The sequence below is a fragment of the Mirounga leonina genome, unplaced genomic scaffold (genome assembly GCF_011800145.1).
Source record: "Mirounga leonina isolate KUSES-001 unplaced genomic scaffold, KU_Mleo_1.0 Mir_126, whole genome shotgun sequence".
In the NCBI taxonomy this organism is placed as follows: domain Eukaryota; kingdom Metazoa; phylum Chordata; class Mammalia; order Carnivora; family Phocidae; genus Mirounga; species Mirounga leonina.
Window position 1 is genome coordinate 1,765,947 of NW_023270314.1, and position 21,131 is coordinate 1,787,077.

The 21,131-nt window shown below is 36.2% G+C and overlaps 1 protein-coding gene across 5 annotated transcripts in view; it reads left to right on the top strand.

The window, feature by feature from the left end:
• Positions 1 to 21,131, top strand: part of PPFIA2 (PTPRF interacting protein alpha 2) — a 467,879-nt gene that overhangs the window by 320,530 nt on the left and 126,218 nt on the right. For all 5 annotated transcript variants that reach the window (XM_035002058.1, XM_035002061.1, XM_035002059.1 and 2 more), the window contains one exon: positions 5,692 to 5,808. In XM_035002058.1, coding sequence (XP_034857949.1) covers positions 5,692 to 5,808 — 117 coding nt within the window. The remainder of the gene's footprint in view (positions 1 to 5,691; positions 5,809 to 21,131) is intronic.

A 21,131-nucleotide genomic window follows, 5' to 3' on the forward strand; every position in this document is an offset into this window, starting at 1 on the left:
AGTGTGTTTTCATGCAACATTCAGTAAGTATTTCTAGAGTGCCTCCTACTTGTTAACCGGTGTCTTAAGAACTGGGAATAAATAACCAGATAGAGTTTCTGGTCTTGAGGCACTCAGTGGCAAAATGGGCAGTCAGAAAATAACAGCTAATTGTGATAAAGAGTGATAATTTGTATAACATGAGTTATTGGAGAATGCTAAGGAATTATATAACTTTAATCCCTGGGAGGAGGATGGTCCCAGAACCCATCTTAGAGTGGGTGACATATAAGCAAAGACCCAAAAGGTGATTCAGAACTAGTCAAGAAGGAGGAAGGGGTGTAGAGGAAAACCCCAGTCTACCTCCTGTGGTTCTCCTTTACTCTCACATAACTACCACATTTACAGCACTTCTGACTCCAGATGTGTGTGTGCGTGGGTGGGAGGGGAGCGTTCTTCCACAAAACATTCTCTGAGACACCACTGGGTGTCCTACAATTTAGCTTAATTCTGACACTTCCTGGAGATAGTGTCAGATCCCACATGTTAAAGGCTCAGTCCCACGTGTCTACTCCCTTCCACTTCAGATGTCAATTTTTTTTTACTTTTTTTAATTTAAATTCAGTTAGCCAACATATAATACATCATTAATTTTTGATGTGATGTTCAATGATTCATTAGTTGCATATAACACCCAGTGCTCATCAGGTCATGTGCCCTCCTTAATGCCCATCACCCAATTACCCCATCCCCCCATCCAGCTCAGATGTCAGTTGTAAATAAAAGTTGTCACCTGTGTTCCTGACTGATTCGCTGTAAATCAGAGGTTCCCATTACCCCCTCTTTGGATTCTACTAATTTGCTAGAGCAGCTCAAAGAACTCAGGAAAACAGTTACATTTACCAGTTTATTAAAGGATACAGATGAACATCCAGATGAAGAGAAACAGGGCAAGGTCTGGGAGGGTCCCAAGCCCAGGAGTTTCTGTCCCTGTGGAGTTGGGATATGTCACTCTCCTAGCACATGGATATGTTATATTCACCAACCCGGAAATTCCCTGACCCCCATACTTTGGGATCTTTATGGAAGTTTCACCACTTAGGCATGATCAGTCATTAACTCCAAGCCCTCTCCCCTTTCTGGAGAATCAGGGTAGAGTTGAAAATTGCAAGCTTCTAATCATGGCTTGGTCCTTCTGGTGACCAGCCCCCATCCAGGAGCCAAAAATAATCTGACAGAGGCAAAGTCAAGAACAAAACTTGGAAGATAGGCTTGGAAATATCATGGGTTTGGAAATGTCTAGACACAATCGGTCAGGCTCTCAGAAGCTAGGTGAGCAATCAGGAAACACAAATAAGGGTTGAGGAGAAGCAATAAGCCAGAGAGCAAAAAGCACACAGATGCCAGAGTTTTAGTTGAGGTACTTCAGTTTTTTTAGTCTCCTGTTGTTCTTCTATCTTTATCCAGATAGTGTCTGCCCCAGGAATATTAAACAGCCTGTAGTACTAAGAACACAAAGAGTTCCTGTTCTTCTATCCACCTGAACAGTTTTCTCCCATTGTCCCCAACGGGTAAATTCTTAGCTATTTTTCAAAATCTCCATTTAGAAATTCCATGCTCTGTGTTACCTTCCATGTCCCTGGTTATATTTTCAAGGACACTTTTAGTTATAAATGACAGAAAAGCAAGTTTGAGCAAAAATGAGAAATTTGGGGCTCATATTAATGAAAGGCCAGGGGTAGAGATGATTTAAGAATGGTTAGAATTAGGAGCAGATGTGATTCATCAGGGCTCTATCTTTTTCTTGTGCTTTTCTCCATGAGCTAGAACTGATGGTCAACAGCCATCCTGATTATATCCTACCAGCTTAACCCCCATAGTAGAAAACGAATCTTCCCCCATACCTCTGCCACAAACATCTCAAGGAGTATTCTGATTTCTCTGGCTTGGATCATGTATCCATCCGTTTGCCTTAAGCTCTGACCCCCTGACTGACAGTCTCTAGAGTAGGGAAGGAAAATTCCACAGTGAAAATGTAGGATGTTGTTTACAAAAGTAATATTGAAGGGATACTGGGCATTTAAAAAGAAATGTCAACAAACAGTTGATAAATCATGGTTGATCAATTAAAATGACTGTGGGCAGTTCCCCTTGACCAGAGTTCTATGGGCCTTCAGTGGATTGATAAACTGAAAATGTAGGCACAATTTTGCCTGGATGTGAATCTCTCCAGGGAGGGGTCCATACCTTAATGATATACAAAGGATTCCAGGGTGGGAAGGTAGAAATACTTGGAAAGGAAATGCTTTGTCCCCATCCCCATCCACTATGAACTTCCCCTGACTTAAGCCATGTGAGGGAATTTGACATAAAGTAGAAAGTATCAAGATAGGAGTTAACTTTTATTTGATTCCTACTTAGTTCTCATCACACTCTGTTTATCTCCGTTTAATCACTTGTTAAGTGTGGATCATAAAAACTATTTGTAGATTAAAACAGTTTAGCACAGTGCTTGGCACATGGTGAGTCTCCAGTACTTTCTCGGAGTTATGTAACAACTGGGTAAGCCACAGAGACTACCCAGAAGTGATTCCTCCTACCTGCCATGCCATCTCATTTGTAGTAGGTCATGCTCTTTAGCAATGAGGGATCCAGGACTACTTTGGTATACTAGACAAGTCACTGTCCCCTCCCTTCAACAGCATTCCCTGCCAGTGAGAGCCCAAAGAATGTTTGGGGTCCATCAGCTTCTTTTCATTCTGCTTGTGCTTACCAGCTAGCTCTCAGCCATCTCCTGCATTTGCTTCTTAAGCCAGTTGGGAGAATTTCCTAAAGAGGCCTCTGCTACCTAGAGACCCTGTGATTTCTAGGTGAACTTCTCTGCCCTTTGAACACATTAAAGAGGCCCAACCCCCAACACTGCATTCTCAGGAGAGAACCTCTCACGTTTTCCCCTGTGAAAGAAAGAATCGAGATTATTAATGCCTAGAATTAAAACATATGCTGAAGCTTTGCTTTCATAACTCCTCAGGATAATTTGTTATTGGGCAAAAATAGAACAGAATAAAATCATTTAACAGTGATAAGGAATATAGAGGATGCTACATCTATTCTGTTTCAAAAACCTAATTTTGGGGCTTAATTAAAAACAACAACAAAAAAGGTAGAATTTGTATGTTGGTTGTAATGTCTTTCTTAGAACTGTCATGTGTATACTTTGTAAAACACTTGAAGTTTGTCATTTTTTTAACATAGCAGCACAATTATATTTGCATACAGTGTTTTCCATATGAATTTGGTGTTTTGACTTTTTATTATTTTTTTTTATTATTATTATTATTATTATTATTATTATTTAGGGTATTAATTCACTGAGTCATTCAGTAAACCTTTATAGAGGGCCTGCTTTATTTTAGGCACTAGGCCATGTTTAAAATTTATCTGAATTACTAAACCAATAGAAATTATTCTGAAAACAGAGTTAAATTTGGTGTTTAAATTTTTTTTTTTTTTTTGAAGCTCTCTCTTCACTTCTAAGTAGATTAAATAATGGAAGAAAATGCATAGAATTTTAAAATTTATTATTAATTTTGTCAACATATTTGTTAAGTCATGGATGTTACAGTGGAATGTCAGCATACAATGCTTGAATTTTTAAAAATTTGTAATAAAATTTCATTATGTAATCATGATAATATAATATTATTCCTTTAATCAAGAGACAAGATGTTAAGAATTAATATAAAAATGATATGCCAAGGGACTATTTTATTCTTATTGTTCCTTTGATATAATCCGTTTCTGTGCTAACATCAGAGAAATGTCTCTGAAGTTTCCCACACACTCTAAATCATTATCTTTTGTTACTTCTGAATGAATTAGGCTTACATTCTTTGTTTACCCCTATGCATTCATTATTTAAATCAACACATTTTTATTGAATAAAATAAACCTTGCACATAACATGATGTGCTGCTTCATATGAAAATGTTGTTTTCAATAAGGTATTCCTTTGAAAATTGTTTTCCCCTGAAATATTATTAGGACTTCTGATAGCTAAATAAATAAGCGAAGTGATTAAGCAAATAAAGGAAAATAATATTAGATTTTAATCAATGAAATGCACACAGTAATAAACAGGGAAACTGTAACAAGTGGTTGATGATGGCAAGGTATGTTTTCTCTGAGGAATGGTATTTCAGCTGAATTTTGAAAGCTGGGATTATGTTAACTGTGGTCTGAGCTGGGATAGAATGTTTCAGGTAAGAAGATTAAGTTACTAAAATCTGGGTGAAAAAGAGCCCAGTGTATGTGAGAGACAGAAAGGAAGCCATTGTGACTGAAGGGATCATATAGGATATTCTAGACTTTGTTAAGAAGTTTAAATTTATGCAGATAAATTGGGAAAACATTGAGGTTCTTTGGAAGGCAAGGAGTGACACAATGTAACTTAAGTTTCAAAGGTGAATCTGGTTTCTTTGTGGATGATAGCTTGTAGATGGGCAAGAGTGAGAGCAAGGGAACCAGTTGTTTGCTGATTGAAGTTCAAAAAGAAGAGCATTTACAGAGTTGTTCTTCATTATTTGGTGATAGGCCCTTACAAAAGGATATGCTGTACGTCCAAATGCTGGAGGTTATATACAAGATACCTGATCTCATGAACACAGCATTGTGCATCTGGGCATTGAAGCAGTGGCAGGGATGGGGACAACCACCCAACTTCTTGACATTTTATGTTTATCTGGTGATTATTGGTCTATGTGACCTACTGGTCTCATATGTGATTGACTATTTATTGTGTATTAAATACTAGGGGCATTGATTTCCCCAAGAACCGATACTAACTCAATATCTGAGTTGATAAATATAATAAGATTTGCCAGGAAATAAATAAGTTATGGTATTAATGTAAAATACTTTAAAAAAATATGTGTAAATAGCAACTATATTTTAAGACACCATTTAAAAATGTTAGAATGCTATTTTTTCCTCTGTTTATTACTAAGATTACTGAAACTACAACTATCTGAGAATCTTTCTTGTTGAAAATATTATGTCTGTAAAGTTGAGCTGAAAATTTTCAAGAATTAATTACTTTTTGAGAAGTCTTCTGCAAATTAACTATAGTTGAACTAGCAGCACTAAGATAATGGTCACTAAAATAATGATAATGAAAAAAAATAATGATAATGAAACTAATTTCATTCTAAGTACTCATGATAGTGCCACAAAATTAATTCTAGTTTATGTTATTTGCTTATTTTAAAATTACAGGTATCCTACCTCTTAGGGTGAATGAATGTGCTCATAACTAGCCTTCAGCCTGCAATGCTTTCATTTATCTTTCTTTTATACTTTAAAAATATAGACCCCTATGAATTTTATCACATTTCATAAATTAATTTTAAAAGTAATTTCTGAATTAATAACACATGGATTATGGCATTAATTTAGACACATTTCCAACTATATAGATACATTTTTAACTAGAGAATATTTTCTTCAGTAAATTTCATATTCATGTAATTATTATTCAAAATGCTAACCTAAATGTTAAAAATATTTTTAAGTAATAACATGAGTTATATTAATGTTTATTTTCTGATTATTTGTTTGTATTCATTAGTTCTTAACCACATTTGAGTAAATTCAATTTTTCTATACTTTACTCTCTAGTTTAGATTTTTAAGGCATAGTGCTTTTATTTTGCAGATTGTTGCCTTACGTGAACAAAATGTTCATATACAAAGAAAAATGGCATCAAGTGAGGGGTCCACAGAATCAGAACATCTTGAAGGGATGGAACCTGGTCAGAAAGTCCATGAAAAGGTATGACACATACGACATGGCCCTACATGGAAATATTCATTTGCTATATCATTTGACAAAATATGAAATATGAAGTCCATGTGATAAACATTCCTTATTATTTTTGATTTGTTGGTCAAAAGTTCATGATGACTTTTCATTTATTGCTTTTAATTTGATTTTCTTAAAAATAATATGTATGTGTGTATGCATAGATATATATTTGAATTTCTCAATACTTGCTGTTAACTTGATCCTCTGAAATAATTCAATTATATATCTAATTGAATAAATATATTTGCACAGATAGGTATACCTATAGTATATATCCAGGACTTTTTAAGTATAATAATAATAATTTTTATTTATAAATGGTATTATGTACAATTGGCAACTCATCTGTGGCTTATCACTGCAAAAATTTTTTGGTAATCTCCTGTTTGGTTTGCTATTTTCCATGTGTTTAAGAAGGTCCTAACAGTACTCCTGTTAATGAGAAATTTCATAAAAGGATATCTGAAGTCTTGAGACTTTTACTGGTTTTTAGAAGGGAATGATTTTCCTTTGGTTGGGTCTTCTACCCAGGCTAAGAATACCAGCAGTCTGTTCGGCCCTTTTCTGGGCTAAACCATTTGTTTCCAGCACAAAAGGAAGGTCAGTTGCTGGTAGGTCTGGAATCAGATAAAGATGACATACCTTTGCATACCTTGTGCACGAGGCTTAGACAATCTGCGGAGATATTTGCCATGACCAGTTACATCTTCAGATGGTTGAACTCTTTAAGCATCAAGACTGCATGAATTAGGTAGCTAAATTGGTGTCATTGTCAATGTCAAGAGGTTTTAGAACATAGAGATCAAGAAGCAAGTGACTGGACCATGAAGCAATAGCACCAGACTTCTTACCTGAAAATAAACTGAACACTTCCTTACTTTTCCAGTTGAAACAACTGGAGGGGCTTCTTATGTTTCCTCCTTCAAGTATGAAAGCAAAGGAGGCCAAGTCAACCAGACTAATTTCCTGAGATTGTCATCAATTCTGGTAGCTGAGAGGCAAATAGCTCTTAATTTAAGGTTTCACTGTTTTAGCCTTTATCCATATATTTTATAGAAATCTCAAGCTGAGTATTAAAAATAAACTACAGTCTGACAGCTAGTTTTCATGAGCTGTATTTCAAATTTGAATAAAATTATTTCTCATCCCTTCAGATAAGTAAAGTGACATTAATTCAGTAAACAAACCACTGAGCTCTTTAGAATAAGCTGTTTGCACTCAAAACTCAGTTTAGGAAACTAATATGTAATTTTCTATTACTGTTTCATTTTAATTATGTCATCAGTAATACAGTGCTATACCTTTTCTCAGAGAATTATAGAATCAGACTTGTTTGGGTATAATAATGGACTTTGTGGTCATGAAGTCTTTTTCTTAGAAGTTTACAAAATATTGTGTTTTTTTAACAATGCTGTATTTATGCTAATCCAGATAAGAATTAGAGAAATACGTATTTGAAAGGCAGAAAGAACTTGAGATCTTGTCGATTCCCTAACAAACCATTTGATATTTGAAGTGTTCGTCTAGTAATTTCAAGAGAGAAGAGAGTACTCACGCACATATTTTTTTTTTCAAATGTTGTTTCTTTTAACATATAACCCCTAAATGTCCAGGCATTCTAGAATATAAGACAATTCATGTCAGATTAACTTTCAGAAACTGGTTCTAGTATCAGGATGAGGACCTACGTATAATAGATGTTTGTCTCTATTGGACTCCACAGATTCTAAGGATTCTGAGTAGTTGGTGATGTAAAGTACTTGTCTCTAACTTTCTTTGCCTTTTAGTTCTTGGAGAAGGCATTTCAGCCAGTATAGAAGAGAAATTCCGTGCCATTGCTAACTTACTCTTCCTTATAGATGTAACTAAAGATTTTTAAACATTGTAATTATTGGTATTCTTTTTTTTCCAATTTCCCAGAATTGTAAGAAGAGTGATTTCCAAATGCTTTGGAATAATGATACACTAGTATTGTTTAAAATAGCATGCCCCTATCCTCTGAGTGTAAACCTAAAATATATATCATGCATATGTATTTTTTTCTAATTTAAAATAAGTGACCTGTTTCAATTTGTATTACTCCTGAGATGTCAGTCAGGAAAGTATTTTGAAAGTTTGAGGGGTTTTTTGTTTTTTCTTTACTGAGGTATAATTGATATACAATGTTACATTAGTTTCAGGTGTACAACACAGTGATTTGATGATATTTCTATACCTTACAAAATGATCGCCATGATAAGCATAGTGACCATCTGTCTCCATACAAAATTTATACAATACTACTGACTATATTCCCTATGTTGTATATCACATCTCCGCATCTTATTGATTTTATAACTGGAAGATTGTACCTCTTAATCTTCTTCATCTATTTCATCCATTTCCCAATCCCCTTACCTCTGGCTACCATCAGTTTTATTTTCATGTATTTATTTATTCATTCATGTCACACTTCTTTGCCTGCCATTTCTTTTTTTCCAGTTTTATTGAGATATAATTGACATATAACATTGTTAAGTTTAAGGTATACCACATGATGATTTAGCATATGTCTATATTGTGAAGAAATTACCCCAGTAAGGTTAATTAACACATTGATTACTTCACCTAATTACCTTTTGTGTGTATGTGTGCACATGTGCTAAGAATATTTTAGATTCACACTCGGCAACTTTCAAGTATATAATACAATACTGCTGATAATAGTCACCATGCTGTATATCAGATCCCCACAATATTCTAACTGCTGACATTTATGGATAGAATATGAAATGATATCCTAATCATTATATTTATCATCCTTATATAAATACTCCTATCTTACACACATACATATTATAAAGCATCTTTACCTTTCAAAATTATTCTGTGTTGCATGATTATTTAAAGTATTTCAATACCATTGAATAACAAATGTTATAGGATTATAATTTAAATCCTACCACTTAATTTTTTATTGAGAATTGTTTAAAAGGATATCCCAACAAAAAGAAATATTATATTTGGGTGTGTCTATGCAATGAAGATTATCAGTGAAGTATGACTGTAGTATTAATGCATAAATTGCAAAGTGGTGGTTGGAGAGAAATACACAAAACTATTGTTAGATACTATGGAACTGCCAGAAAGTGACTTGTAAATCCTAGTCACAAGGATTACCCTTTGCTTAGAGTAGTAAAGCTACTTAAATTACATAGTCAGGGTGGGTTATTAGCCAACAGATGTTTTATGTTGGTGGCTTGAGAATTCTGTTGACAAAATAGTTGATAAAAATAGTCTCAAAAAAGCACACTCTGAAACGGGCCTTATTACTCATAGAAAAGCTGTGTAATTATTATCAACCTTTTAAAAACAAAAAATTAAAAGAAAAAGTAAGCTTAACTGAAACTAGTTTAAATGTTTCTGTGGGACATAAATTTAATCAGTTGTTCTAGAAGAACATAAATACTCGTCAGATAATAAAAATTTTCAGGACACTAAATTTCACCTCATTAAAAGTTCAGAACTGGGCTCAATACCTTTCTTTCTATTAATTTCAAGAGGTGAATTAATTTATGAAATTTTTGCAATAAACACACTGCTCTTGTAAAGGAAATAATAATGCTCCTGACTCATATATTCTGTACTTCCAATTATTTTTTGCAGCTGCAAATATTTGCTAAGTGATGTGGACAAGTGGGATGTTAGACACAGGTGGAGATTCAGAAGACATTGTCTCTGTAATAAATTTGCTGAGAAACTAGAGTGAAAAATCAGCATGCCTCAATTAATATTGTAAAACATGATAAATAAGTAGTGTCAAAAATGATATTGGAGTTTAAAGGAGAGATCAATTAATTGTGATGGGAGGTGTCAGAGAGGCAGCATGGAATAGTGATTTGTTTGATGTCAGGACACCTGGATTCAAATTCTGTCTCTGCCAGTTACTAGCTGGGTGACCTTACACTTTAACATTGATCTGAGTATCAGTTACCAGTAAATAGTCATACCCAACTTACAGCTTTGTTGTAAAGAGTAGAGACACTGACTATAAATAACAAAACTTGATTACAAGCAATAAATAGTGATGGTTATATTTATTAGTACTATGTATTCATGGTTATGCATTTTTCAATAAATATTTAGTGGCAACCTTATTGAAGGTGCCAGGATATAGGTCCTGGTCTAGGTGGTTGGGAGGTAGTAGTGAACAAGGCAGATGAAGGCACAGGCAATAAGTGCATATAAGAGGGAGTGAATGTGATCAAGGGGCAGGTGTGAAGTATGTTAAATAGACATGGCAAGGAAGGGCTTTTTTAGGAGGTGGGGTTTGGACTGAAACCTGAAAGAGGACACGGATTCAACCACATGGAAGAACTTAAGAATTTTTGAGGCAAAGGAAACACTAAGTGCAAATGCACCAAGGGTGGGAAAGAGCTTCTCTGGCACCTTCTTGGGAAGGAAGGATGACAGGGTCACTGAAGCCTAGTGGTCAGGGGAGAGGACAGCAGGAGACAGGATGGAGCAGTGAACAGGATCAGATCATGTAAGTTCTCGTAGGCTGTGGTAAGGAGTCTAATTTTATTCTCAAAGCAATGGGAAGATATAGAAGTGTGTTAACTTGGGAGCATCTTGATTAGATATCTTTTAAAAAAAATCATTTGCACTGCAATTTTATATCCGTCATTTTTTCACACATCAGACTTCTGAAGTTGATAGAGATGTTTCTTTTCTTAATTTTACTGATAATGAAATTGAGACTTAGAACAATTAAATGACTTATTTGTCCAGAGCAGGACCACAACCCTGGTCTTCTCACCTCCAGACAATATTATGCCCTCATATCCCTTCTCACATGCCTGGATGATTTCTATAGGTGTTACTGTTGATTTTTTAAAAAATTCATTCTAAGCCAATCTTAGTTTTTCTGATCTTTTCTTCTTTTATTATTATATATAGTCATTTGTTTTTTAGAATTGATTATTTCATTCTCTTCAAGAGTGTGCTTTTAATTTTTTTTTTCCCACAACTTCTCCCAGTTATTACTGTTTTGTTTTGTGTTTTTTTTTTTACTCTGAACTGATCCTCTAACCCATGGCATTCCAAATTTTTGATCATGGCAAGTATGACTCTTAAACCTAGGCAAGAGAGGGCTGTGATTTGGTGGGCCTTGCTGTGGCCCTCTTGCCCTTCTACTGGATGAGAAGTTCAGGAGACCAGGGGAAACTGCACACCTGTGAGCCACACCACCACTCCTTCTTGACCCTATGCCGGGTACCTGGAAGCCCAGACACTCTGATCAGACAGACCTTCACCTGCCTCCAGGGCCTTTATTGACTTCTTCCCAGGAGCAATGTCTGTAGTCTATCTGCACTCTAATGCACCCATTCCTAGACTGAAGGAGTGTGGCCAAGGGATGTCTGTTTGCTGGGGTTCCACAAAGTTTGAAAGTGCTGGCTGAGGTATCTATTCAGGCAAAACCAGTTCAGTATTCTGGAAGGAGCTGAGACTAGGAAGAGAAGGGGAGCAGACTACAGTCCAGGGGCCATAGCTGGCTAAGTCCTGCCGTAGAACTTCAAGGAGACTGAGAATTATTATTTAGAATCTGGTCTAAAAGTCAATGTGAAGGTATCTTTTCAAGGGATGTAATAGGTTATATTTTTACTTGACAGTTTGCTGGCTTGATTTATAATCATTAAATATTTAGATTTATGGTATATGGACCTCTCTTCATTGTTTTGGCCTGGACAACCCCCCCCCCCCCAGATACTGGGTACCTACCTGTCTGCTACCCACTGTAAGAAATACAATTTAATTTCAACCTTTTACTCAGCAATATATGTATTACATCTGTTTGCATGTATGTGTAAAGCTGAAACAGAAGTCTCACAAAGCAATAGTTATGTTTTACCATGTGCAGTACATTTTGATATTTCTTATTCATCAGTGACTGAAACATTACTTTAGTTCTTCACAGAACTAAGGGTGAAGGAGTTGGCTGATTTGTCAGTGACCATACAAAAGGTGTGAGGCACCTTTTGACATGTGAGGCCCTTTCTAGGCTGGTGGCTCTCTGCTCCCCCCCTCAAGCTTCCTTCGCTTGTCATCCTCACTTTGAACCTAGGTGCTCTGAATGAACAAAGCTACTTGTTCACTTTTCAAAACTGTTGTTCTTGTTATTCTCTTCTCTTAGAATCTGACATTAGTTCATGACTGTTCTTAAATTAAAATGTAACATAACAACTTAAGCAACAGTAATATGTAAATGTAAAAGCTGAATAAATACAAAATCAGAAATGGGTTTTTATTCACATTTTTTCAGTTCCTTAGTTCAGATAGGCAGAAAAATTATGGCCAAAAAATTCACAAAACAAAATGAAGAATCAGTGGCAAGAATAATCCTCAGTTCAGAAAATCTAGGAACTAAGTATGTAATGTTTGCTTTGTAGAACTTTGGTCATGAAGGACATTGAGCTGAAATGTTATAAAAAATGAAATATGGCATGTGCTTTTACCAAAATTAAGGGTTTTATGGATTTCTAGCAATACAATGCTGTATTTTAAATGAAACGCCAATGACAAATATGGGCACTTAGGAAAAGTTAATATATGAGCAAAATGATCCTCAATGATGACAAAAGGATTTTATTTCATCACACTATTATGGTCTAATTTGAAATGTCATAATATTCTGCATAATCTCACACAAAGCTGATAGCTCTACTTAAGTGTTTGGCTTATGAATATATCATATATCTATTTAAAAATACTAATAAACATTATTTGGCACAAATGCCATTCTTTTAGAGTCCTCTGCTAAGTTCTGGTTGAACGTAGTTACCCATGGGGATGTCTTCAGTGTATTCACTGCATTTTGGCCATTTTTATATGCCTTCCTCACTACATGTCAACTACTGCCAGCAACTGTTATTCCAGAAATTTAGTCTTTGTCAATGGTGGCTTATTTTATGCATTATTGATTAAGGCCCGATTTCTTCTCTGTATCAAAGATAATTATCATTTGGATTTGTTTACATCTGAATAGCCCTAACAGAATATTTTCTTCTGTGCATTGATCCCGTATATTGTAATCTAATTCCTCATAGGAACTGTGTATACTTCTCTTTTATTCTTCATTTGAATTTTCAAGCAATGAAACCAAGCAAAGGGATGGGATTTATGAATTCGCCATCTTAGGGGAGGCATGCCTCTCAGGAAAGAGAAGGTCCAAGTATAGCCCTTGACACATATGGCTGGAGTGGCTTAGAGGTCTATGACTGTCTTTGAAAGGGCCCAGAAGAGGCAAGTTTAGGATGCCCCATGCTTCATTCATATGCACATGAAGTTATACCATATCAGTTTTATAGGAGCTGAGTTGAAGAAAAAGCTTGTGACCAAAAGTCAGGCATCTTCTATATGCAGTGGTGAAAATGAGGAATAAAAATCTTCTAATGTTGTGTGGGAACTCATTAACCTCAAAATAAATGTCTCTCTGAATGCAGTGCCTGGGTTTTTATGCTTTAACTATGGCCTTACTAGATGGGAAGAGAAAGGGGAATTGACTTGCCTGTCTTTGAGAGCAGATTCAGTATCATTTATATTATCAGCCCAGATATGAGGGCTGAAGAAAGAACACACCTTTGCTGAAGTAGGATATCTTCAGACTTTAAAAGACTGATTCACAGAATTTGAGAGAAAGTGTGTTCATTTATCTCCATCCTATTGGCATAATTTGAGTGTTTATTTTATACCAAGTATTTGCTCCCTTAAAGTGATGTAGAAAAGAACAAATACTTTTCCTTCCCTGTGTATTGTTTCGTCTGATCTGCTGAGTGAATCCAGGAAAATTTTTAAGGCTATTATTTAGTTGCTCTGCAATTGACCTACTTTTATTTTTCACTTTTGTAGAGTTTATCCATCTTATCATTTCTCATGAAGCACTAGTTTGCCAGGAATTTAATGTGTGTTTTACAGAATTCACTCCCCCAGAAAGAGAATTCCTAGGACAAGAATATTAGGAAATGTTGTGCTATACATTTTTGAACTAACAGCTTAACTGTAGTATTCATTAGATTTTTTTCTTTTTTTTTTTAAGCTTTTATTTATTTGACAGAGAGAAAGACAGCCAGAGAGGGAACACAAGCAGGGGGAGTGGGAGAGGGAGAAGCAGGCTTCCCGTGGAGCAGGGAGCCTGATGCGGGGCTCGATCCCAGGACCCTGGAATCATGACCTGAGCCGAAGGCAGACGCTTAACGACTGAGCCACACAGGTGCCCCTAGATTTTTTTCTTAATATTGTCAAGCTCCAAGAGGAGCAGTATTCAGCTTTTCCTAAACTTGTATGACCGGAAATCCCCTTTATCTGCAGGGAAATTCCATATGCCAGGATGAGTATTCTGAAGAATATTCCTTAATGCTGGCTCTGGCCTTTTAAAGATAGGCAAATCCTTCTTCAAGCCTGTGTGGAGATCTTATTAACAAAGGCTACACACCATTATGAACAAGATAAATAACTGGTATGAAGCCCTTTACAGCTTTCCCAAAGTGCTTTTACACAGTTGTTTTATTTGATCCCTGTAATAACCCTGTGAGGTTTGTAGAGCAAAGGTTACTGACTCAAAGTCCCACAGCTTGTAAACAGGAGGAGCCGACATATAGTATAAGTATACAAATATTAATAGTGAACATGGGTGAAGAAAGGCAGCATATCAACTACCTGATTTCATGGATTTCAAAATATAAGAGTATTTGCTTTAAGCAAAGTCTTAAATTGTCCATGTGTCTAAGAGGATGAAAGGGCTTATTAGACTGAGCATAAGTCTTTAAAAAATTCAAAACTAGGGGCGCCTGGGTGGCTTGGTCGTTAAGCGTCTGCCTTCGGCTCAGGTCATGATCCCAGGGTCCTGGGATCGAGCCCCGCATCCGACTCCCTGCTCAGCAGGAAGCCTGCTTCCCCTCCTCCCACTCCCCCTGCTTGTCTTCCCTCTCTCACTGTGTCTCTCTCTGTCAAATAAATAAATAAAATCTTTTAAAAAAAATTCAAAAGTAAACCTTAGACAAAGACAACTTTGTTGTCTCCTGTGTTGATGTCTCCAGCAATCATCTAGTCAGTGATACTCCCCCAGCCATTCTTATTGTGCTGTCCTTGTCACCATTTTTTTTTCTTTATCCCATTCCTATAACATACAAAATTCTTCCAACTAAAAGAAAAAAAATTCTCTCTTGACCTTACTTCTACCATCAGCTATTGCTCTATTTTTGGCTCCCTTTTGCCACAAAGCTCTTCAAAGAGGTTGTCTACTCACTTTCCCCAGTTGCTTTCTTTGCAGTTTTTATAAATCTATTCCAATAAGGTCTTTGTCCCACCACTCCACAGAAACCCTCCTGTTACCATCATCACTTGGTAATTTTATATTGGTAAATTTTATATTGGTAAATACAATGGCCAATTCTCAACCTTTGTTGTAGTTAATGCCTTAGTAGATCACTCTTTCCTCCTTGATTCCCACCCCCTTTTTTAATTTACTTACATTATAAGAAACCACACTCTGTTTTTCTCTTACTTCACCAGTGGCTCTATCTCAGTCTCCTTCCTTTCTTGGACCATATTCTTCTTCCTGACTTCTTTTTTTTTAAAGATTTTATGTATTTATTTATTTGACAGAGAGAGCACAAGCAGGGGGAGTGGCAGGCAAAGGGTGAGGGAGAAGCAGGCTCCACACCGAGCAGGAAGCCCGATGTGGGACTCGATCCCAGGACCCTGGGATCATGACCTGAGCCAAAGGCAGATGCTTAACAGACTTAGCCACCCAGACACCCCTTCTTCCTGACTTCTTAATGTTGGAGTAACCCAGGTCTCAGTCTTCCATTTCTTCTCTCAATGATTGCCATCAGTCTCATAGTCTTAACTAGTATCCATAAGCTAATGATTTACAAACCTTTACTTCTGCTTCAGTCTGTACAACCAAACACATTTATCCAACAGCCTATTGAACATCTCCACTTGTACATCTAAAAGATATTGCACATTTAAAATGTCAAAAACTTACCTCTTGTATCTCCTAGACCCAAACAAATTGTCTGCATCTTCCCCATCTCAGATAATGGTTGCTCAAGGTGAAGAATATCAAGTTATCTTTAAATCCTCCCTATGTCTCACACCCCGTATCAAATTGTAAAGAAATTAGATTTGCCCTACCTTCAAAATATATCTAGGATCTGACCACTTCTTACCTCTCCATTTAATCACTACACTCTGAACCACTATCAACCATCTCTCTCCTGGGTTATGGTAATTATTTCCTGGCCACTCTCTCTGCTTCTCCAATGCACCCTCTACAGTCTATTTTCAACATAGCATGGTTTTATTTCTTTACTTCTTATGTATTGCCCAAGACTTCAATGTTCAATACAGTGTTCAAGACCTCAATACACTATAGAGTATCATGGGTCGAAGTGGCATACTTGACTTTATATAAAGTCTGGTAGCACTCTCTTAGGACCATTCTTGCTCTGCCTGAATTATCCAAGAACCGCCAAAACTTAATCAGGTCAAAAGCACCAGTTTGTTTTGTTTTGGTTTGGTTTTTGTTTGTTTGTTTTTAACATTTTGTGAAAAAGAACTGGAAAATGTCATAAGGTAACAGTGAGCAACCATTTTTTTTTAATTGCCACTGCCTCTTTTGAGTTTCCAAAGTATCACTTTTAAAAACAGGTGGCCCCTCAAAATCAAATGCTATCCACATACCATTGCAATAGCCCAATGACATACAGGCTAAACGAAATTATTCCATACCAAGTCATTGGCCTGGTTTGAAGTTCCACCAGCAGTAGTGACATCCATGGCAGTGTGCTCCTTCAGGGAGCATTCCTCCTTCGTCAAGTGACACCACTTTGAGGCTTAGTTTCACACCTAGGTTCCCAAACTTATCAAGATGACTGAGCCAGGAAGGTCTTCCAGACTCAGCTGCACATGGAGCTAGAACCATGCCTGATATTGGGCATTGGACTCGGGTCCCTGTGCATACTCCCACTTCCTACGTGGTAGGTTCTTCTCATGAGTTCTTAGAAACCTTTCTGATCCAGTCAATTGTCTTAGTTTGTAGGATAATTGAGAATAACACTGAACTTCAAAACTGAAAGGAAAGCAGTCTTGTTTGTCCTTTCTCCCCTGAGGTTTCCTGGTAATTATGCAAATTACCCTTCTGCTATCCTCTCATATCAAGAGACACTGGAAGAGACAGTTTGTCAAGGTTTCATTAAATTTTCTTCTTCTAGGGGCGCCTGGGTGGCTCAGTCATTAAGCGTCTGCCTTTGGCTCAGGTCATGATCCCAGGGTCCTGGGATCGAGCCCCACATCCGGCTCCCTGCTCTGTGGGAAACCTGCTTCTTCCTCTCCCTCTCCCTCTCCCCCTGCTTGTGTTCCCTCTTTGCTGTGTCTCTCTCTGTCAAATAAATAAATAAAATCTTTAAGAAAAAAAATTTTTTTCTTCTTCTAGGGCAGGGGTGCCTATTTGCCTTATATTTACATATCTAAAAGGAGGGGGCTGAGTGATTCTTCCTGGAAGAAAAAAGATCCTCTCCAATGTTACTTCTTTATTCTATAGCTAAACAAAGAAAGAATTCAAGATTTTCAGTTATAAGCAAAATGAAAAACAAAAAACAAAAAATGCACACTATACACTTATCTCCTTATATCTTCTAACTATTTAGGTCATTTAAGAATTTTATAGATGAATCATATCATAATATGGGAAATAGCTACTTCTTACATTCTGAGTGTTATTAATATCAGTCATGGGACTATTGAATAGAAATTCCTCATGTTTCATCTAGATTCAAGACACTACAAAATGAAGAATATTTCTATCAAGCCACATACACCAGATGGAGTGAATGAATTGTATTCTAGTTTAAAGATTATGAGAATATTAGAACTTCAGAGTAACAGATATTCCTCAGATTAAAATATTCTTGCTTTCAAATTTGGTGGAAATTAAAAATGGTCTAGAATGTCTGAGAAAATAATAAATATATTTTATATTTATTAATGAAACATGATTAATCACATTAAACTAAAGAACTGACAAGTGAAGGCTCATCAGCTAGGTATTTTAATCAAATAAAATTTTAGGTATTTACTGTGTCATAATGACTTTGCAAATCTCAATGTTGATTAATAAAGTCATTAATGGGGAAGTAACTATAAGAAATCATCTGCTCTAGAAATTACCAAGTAGGGCAATATTTGGCCAACTCTGTTATAGAGGTTTATTTCTTTGCATCTTTCAATTCTTTTTTTTTTTTTTTTAAGATTTTATTTATTTGACAGAGAAAGATGCAGTGAGAGAGGGAACACAAGCAGGGGGAGTGGGAGAGAGAGAAGAAGGCTTTCCCGCTCAGCAGGGAGCCCGATGTGGGGCTCGATCCCAGGACCCTGGGATCATGACCTGAGCTGAAGGCAGACACTTAATGACTGAGCCACCCAGGCGCCCCTCTTTCCATTTTTCAAAAATAAGAAATAGTTGCCTTTCCATTTAAAACATTAAATATATTTTAAATAATTACTTGATACTAGGATAAAGAATACTAATTTCTTAGACCTATTATCATATCTTTTATTATAATCATTTCACCAGTCATTTGATTATTTTATTACTTTAAATTCTTTCCCTCTTTATGCCAGACAATTTTTCAGGTTTGATGACTAAATTGGATACAGTAATTAGTAAAGTACCAGGATAATACTGATCTGTGGTTCTTAACCTCAACTAAACATATAATTACTTAGGGAGATTTAAAAACAATTATATATCTGGAGCCCACTCTTGGATATGGTTTACAGTGGGAACCGTTTTTTATTGAAATATAATTAATATATAGTGTTATATTAGTTTCAGACGTATAATATAATGACTCAACAATTTTATACATTACTCAGTGCTCCTCAGTCTTGATCTCCTTTATCTATTTCACCCCTCCCTGCCACCCACCTACTCTCTGGCAACCACCAGTTTGTTCTCTGTATTTAAGAGTCTGCTTTTTGTGTCTTTTTTTTTCTTTCTTTGTTCATTTGTTCCTTAAATTCCACATATGAATGAAATCATATGGTATTTGTCTTTCTCTGCCTGACTTATTTCACTTAGCATTATACCCTGTAGGTTCATCCGTGTTGTTGCTATTGGGAAGATCACATTCTTTTTTTATGCCTAAGTTGTATCCCATTATATGTGTGTGTGTATTAGTGTATATATATATCGCATCTTCTTTATTCATCCCATTGTGTGTGTGTGTGTGTGTATCACATCTTTTTTTTTTTTCTTTAGAGCGTGGAGGGTGGGGAGGGTCAGGGGGTAGAGAGGGTCAGAGGGATAGGGAGAGAGAGAATCCTAAGCTGGCTCCATGCCCAGCATGGAGCCTGGCACAGGGCTTGATCTCATGACCTTGAGATCATCACCCGAGCAGAAATCAAGAGTCAGGTGTTTAACTGACTGAGCCACTAGGTGCCCCTATACCACATCTTCTTTATTCATTCATCTATTTTGCTATTGTAAATAATGCTACAATAAACAAAGGGTACATATATCTTTTTGGATTAGTGTTTTTATTTTTTATTTTTTTGAGTAAATACCCAGTAGTAGAATTAGTGGGTTATATGGTAAGTCTATTTTTAATTTTTTGAGAAACTTCCTTACTGTTTTCCACAGTGGCTGCACCAATTCATGTTCCCACCAATAGTGCATGAGGGTTCCTTCTTTTCTTTTTTTTTTAAAGATTTTATTTATTTATTTGACAGAGAGAGAGATAGCGAGAGCAGGAACACAAGAAGGGGGAGTGGGAGAGGGAGAAGCAGGCTTCCCGCCGAGCAGGGAGCCTGATGTGGGACTCGATCCCAGGACCCTAGGCAGATGCTTAACGACTGAGCCACCCAGGCGCCCCAAGGGTTCCTTCTTTTCCACATTCTCACCAACACTTGTTATTTCTTGTGTTTTTGGTTTTTTTTTTAACCATTCTGACAGATGTAAAGTGATATCTCATTATGGTTTTGAGTTGCATTTCTCTGATGGTTAGTGACGTTGGGCATCGTACCATGTGTCTGGTGACCATCTGTATGTCTTCTTTGGAAAAACGTCTATTCAGGTTCTCTGCCCATTTTTTAATTGGATTGTGTTCTTAGTGTTGAGTTATATAAGTTCTTTATGTATTTTGGATATTAACCCCTTATCAGATATATCATTTGCAAATATCTTCTCCCATTCATAGGTTTCCTTTTGGTTGTTTATAGTTTCCTTCACTATACAAAAGCCTTTTAGTTTGATGTAGTCTCAATAGTTTAATTTTGCTTTTATCTCCCTTGTCTGAAGAGACATTATCCCAAAAAATGTTTCTACAGCCATTATCAAGGAAATTATTGCCTATGTTTTCTTCTAGGAGCTGTATGTTTATCACATTTGGCGTGGAATCCACTTTATATTTTTATTCAACTCTCCCAAGGATTATAATGTGTAGTCATGGTTGAGAATAACTGATATGGAGTACAGACATTATGTCTGCTTTGTTCTAGGTTCTAGATTTGCAAGGTTTGTAAATAGATGATTTATGTATGATGAAACAGATTTAAAGAGTCAATATAGAATTAGAAATAATAGCTGTGAATTCCGTGCTGTAGATTTCAGAACAAAGACAAAATGTGGTTATTTGTAGGACAAGATTTGAAATATGAGGTTGGGTCTGATTTCTGAGAGCTAAAAAGCAATATGGAAATTAACATAAACAGTCTAGGCAGGCCCAAAATGTCCAAAATCATAGCCTTGAAGCCTTTGGACTCCTCAGTGTTTAAATACTTTTTGGTCCTTATGAATTTTGTTAATGGTCTGGTTGCTTGCTTTGGTTTACTCTTTTTTCCTGTATTTTGTTACTTTCGGGTAGGAATCTTCATATTCTGAGCCACCCAACCTAGTGTCTTCAATACAGTAGAGACTAAACAGTAGAGTTTTAGTGCTTGAGTGAATGGATAAATGAAATACAAGTAGAGATTGAATAAATTGATAAATGAAACAGTGAATGAACAAAAGTAAGCAGAGAGAGAGAAAGAGAGAGAATGAACAAAAGAAAGAATGGTATGTGACACTGGAATACTTGGGTTCCTGTTTGAACCTCATTACTTTTTAGTAGTGTGACCTTAGGTAAAATACCTATGTTCCTTGCTTCAATTTCCTTTTCTGTTAAAATAGTGTGCTATAGGGATTAAAGAGTTTATGCACATCATGCACTTGAAAGGTGCCTAGTACATAGTCAGAACTTAACAAATGT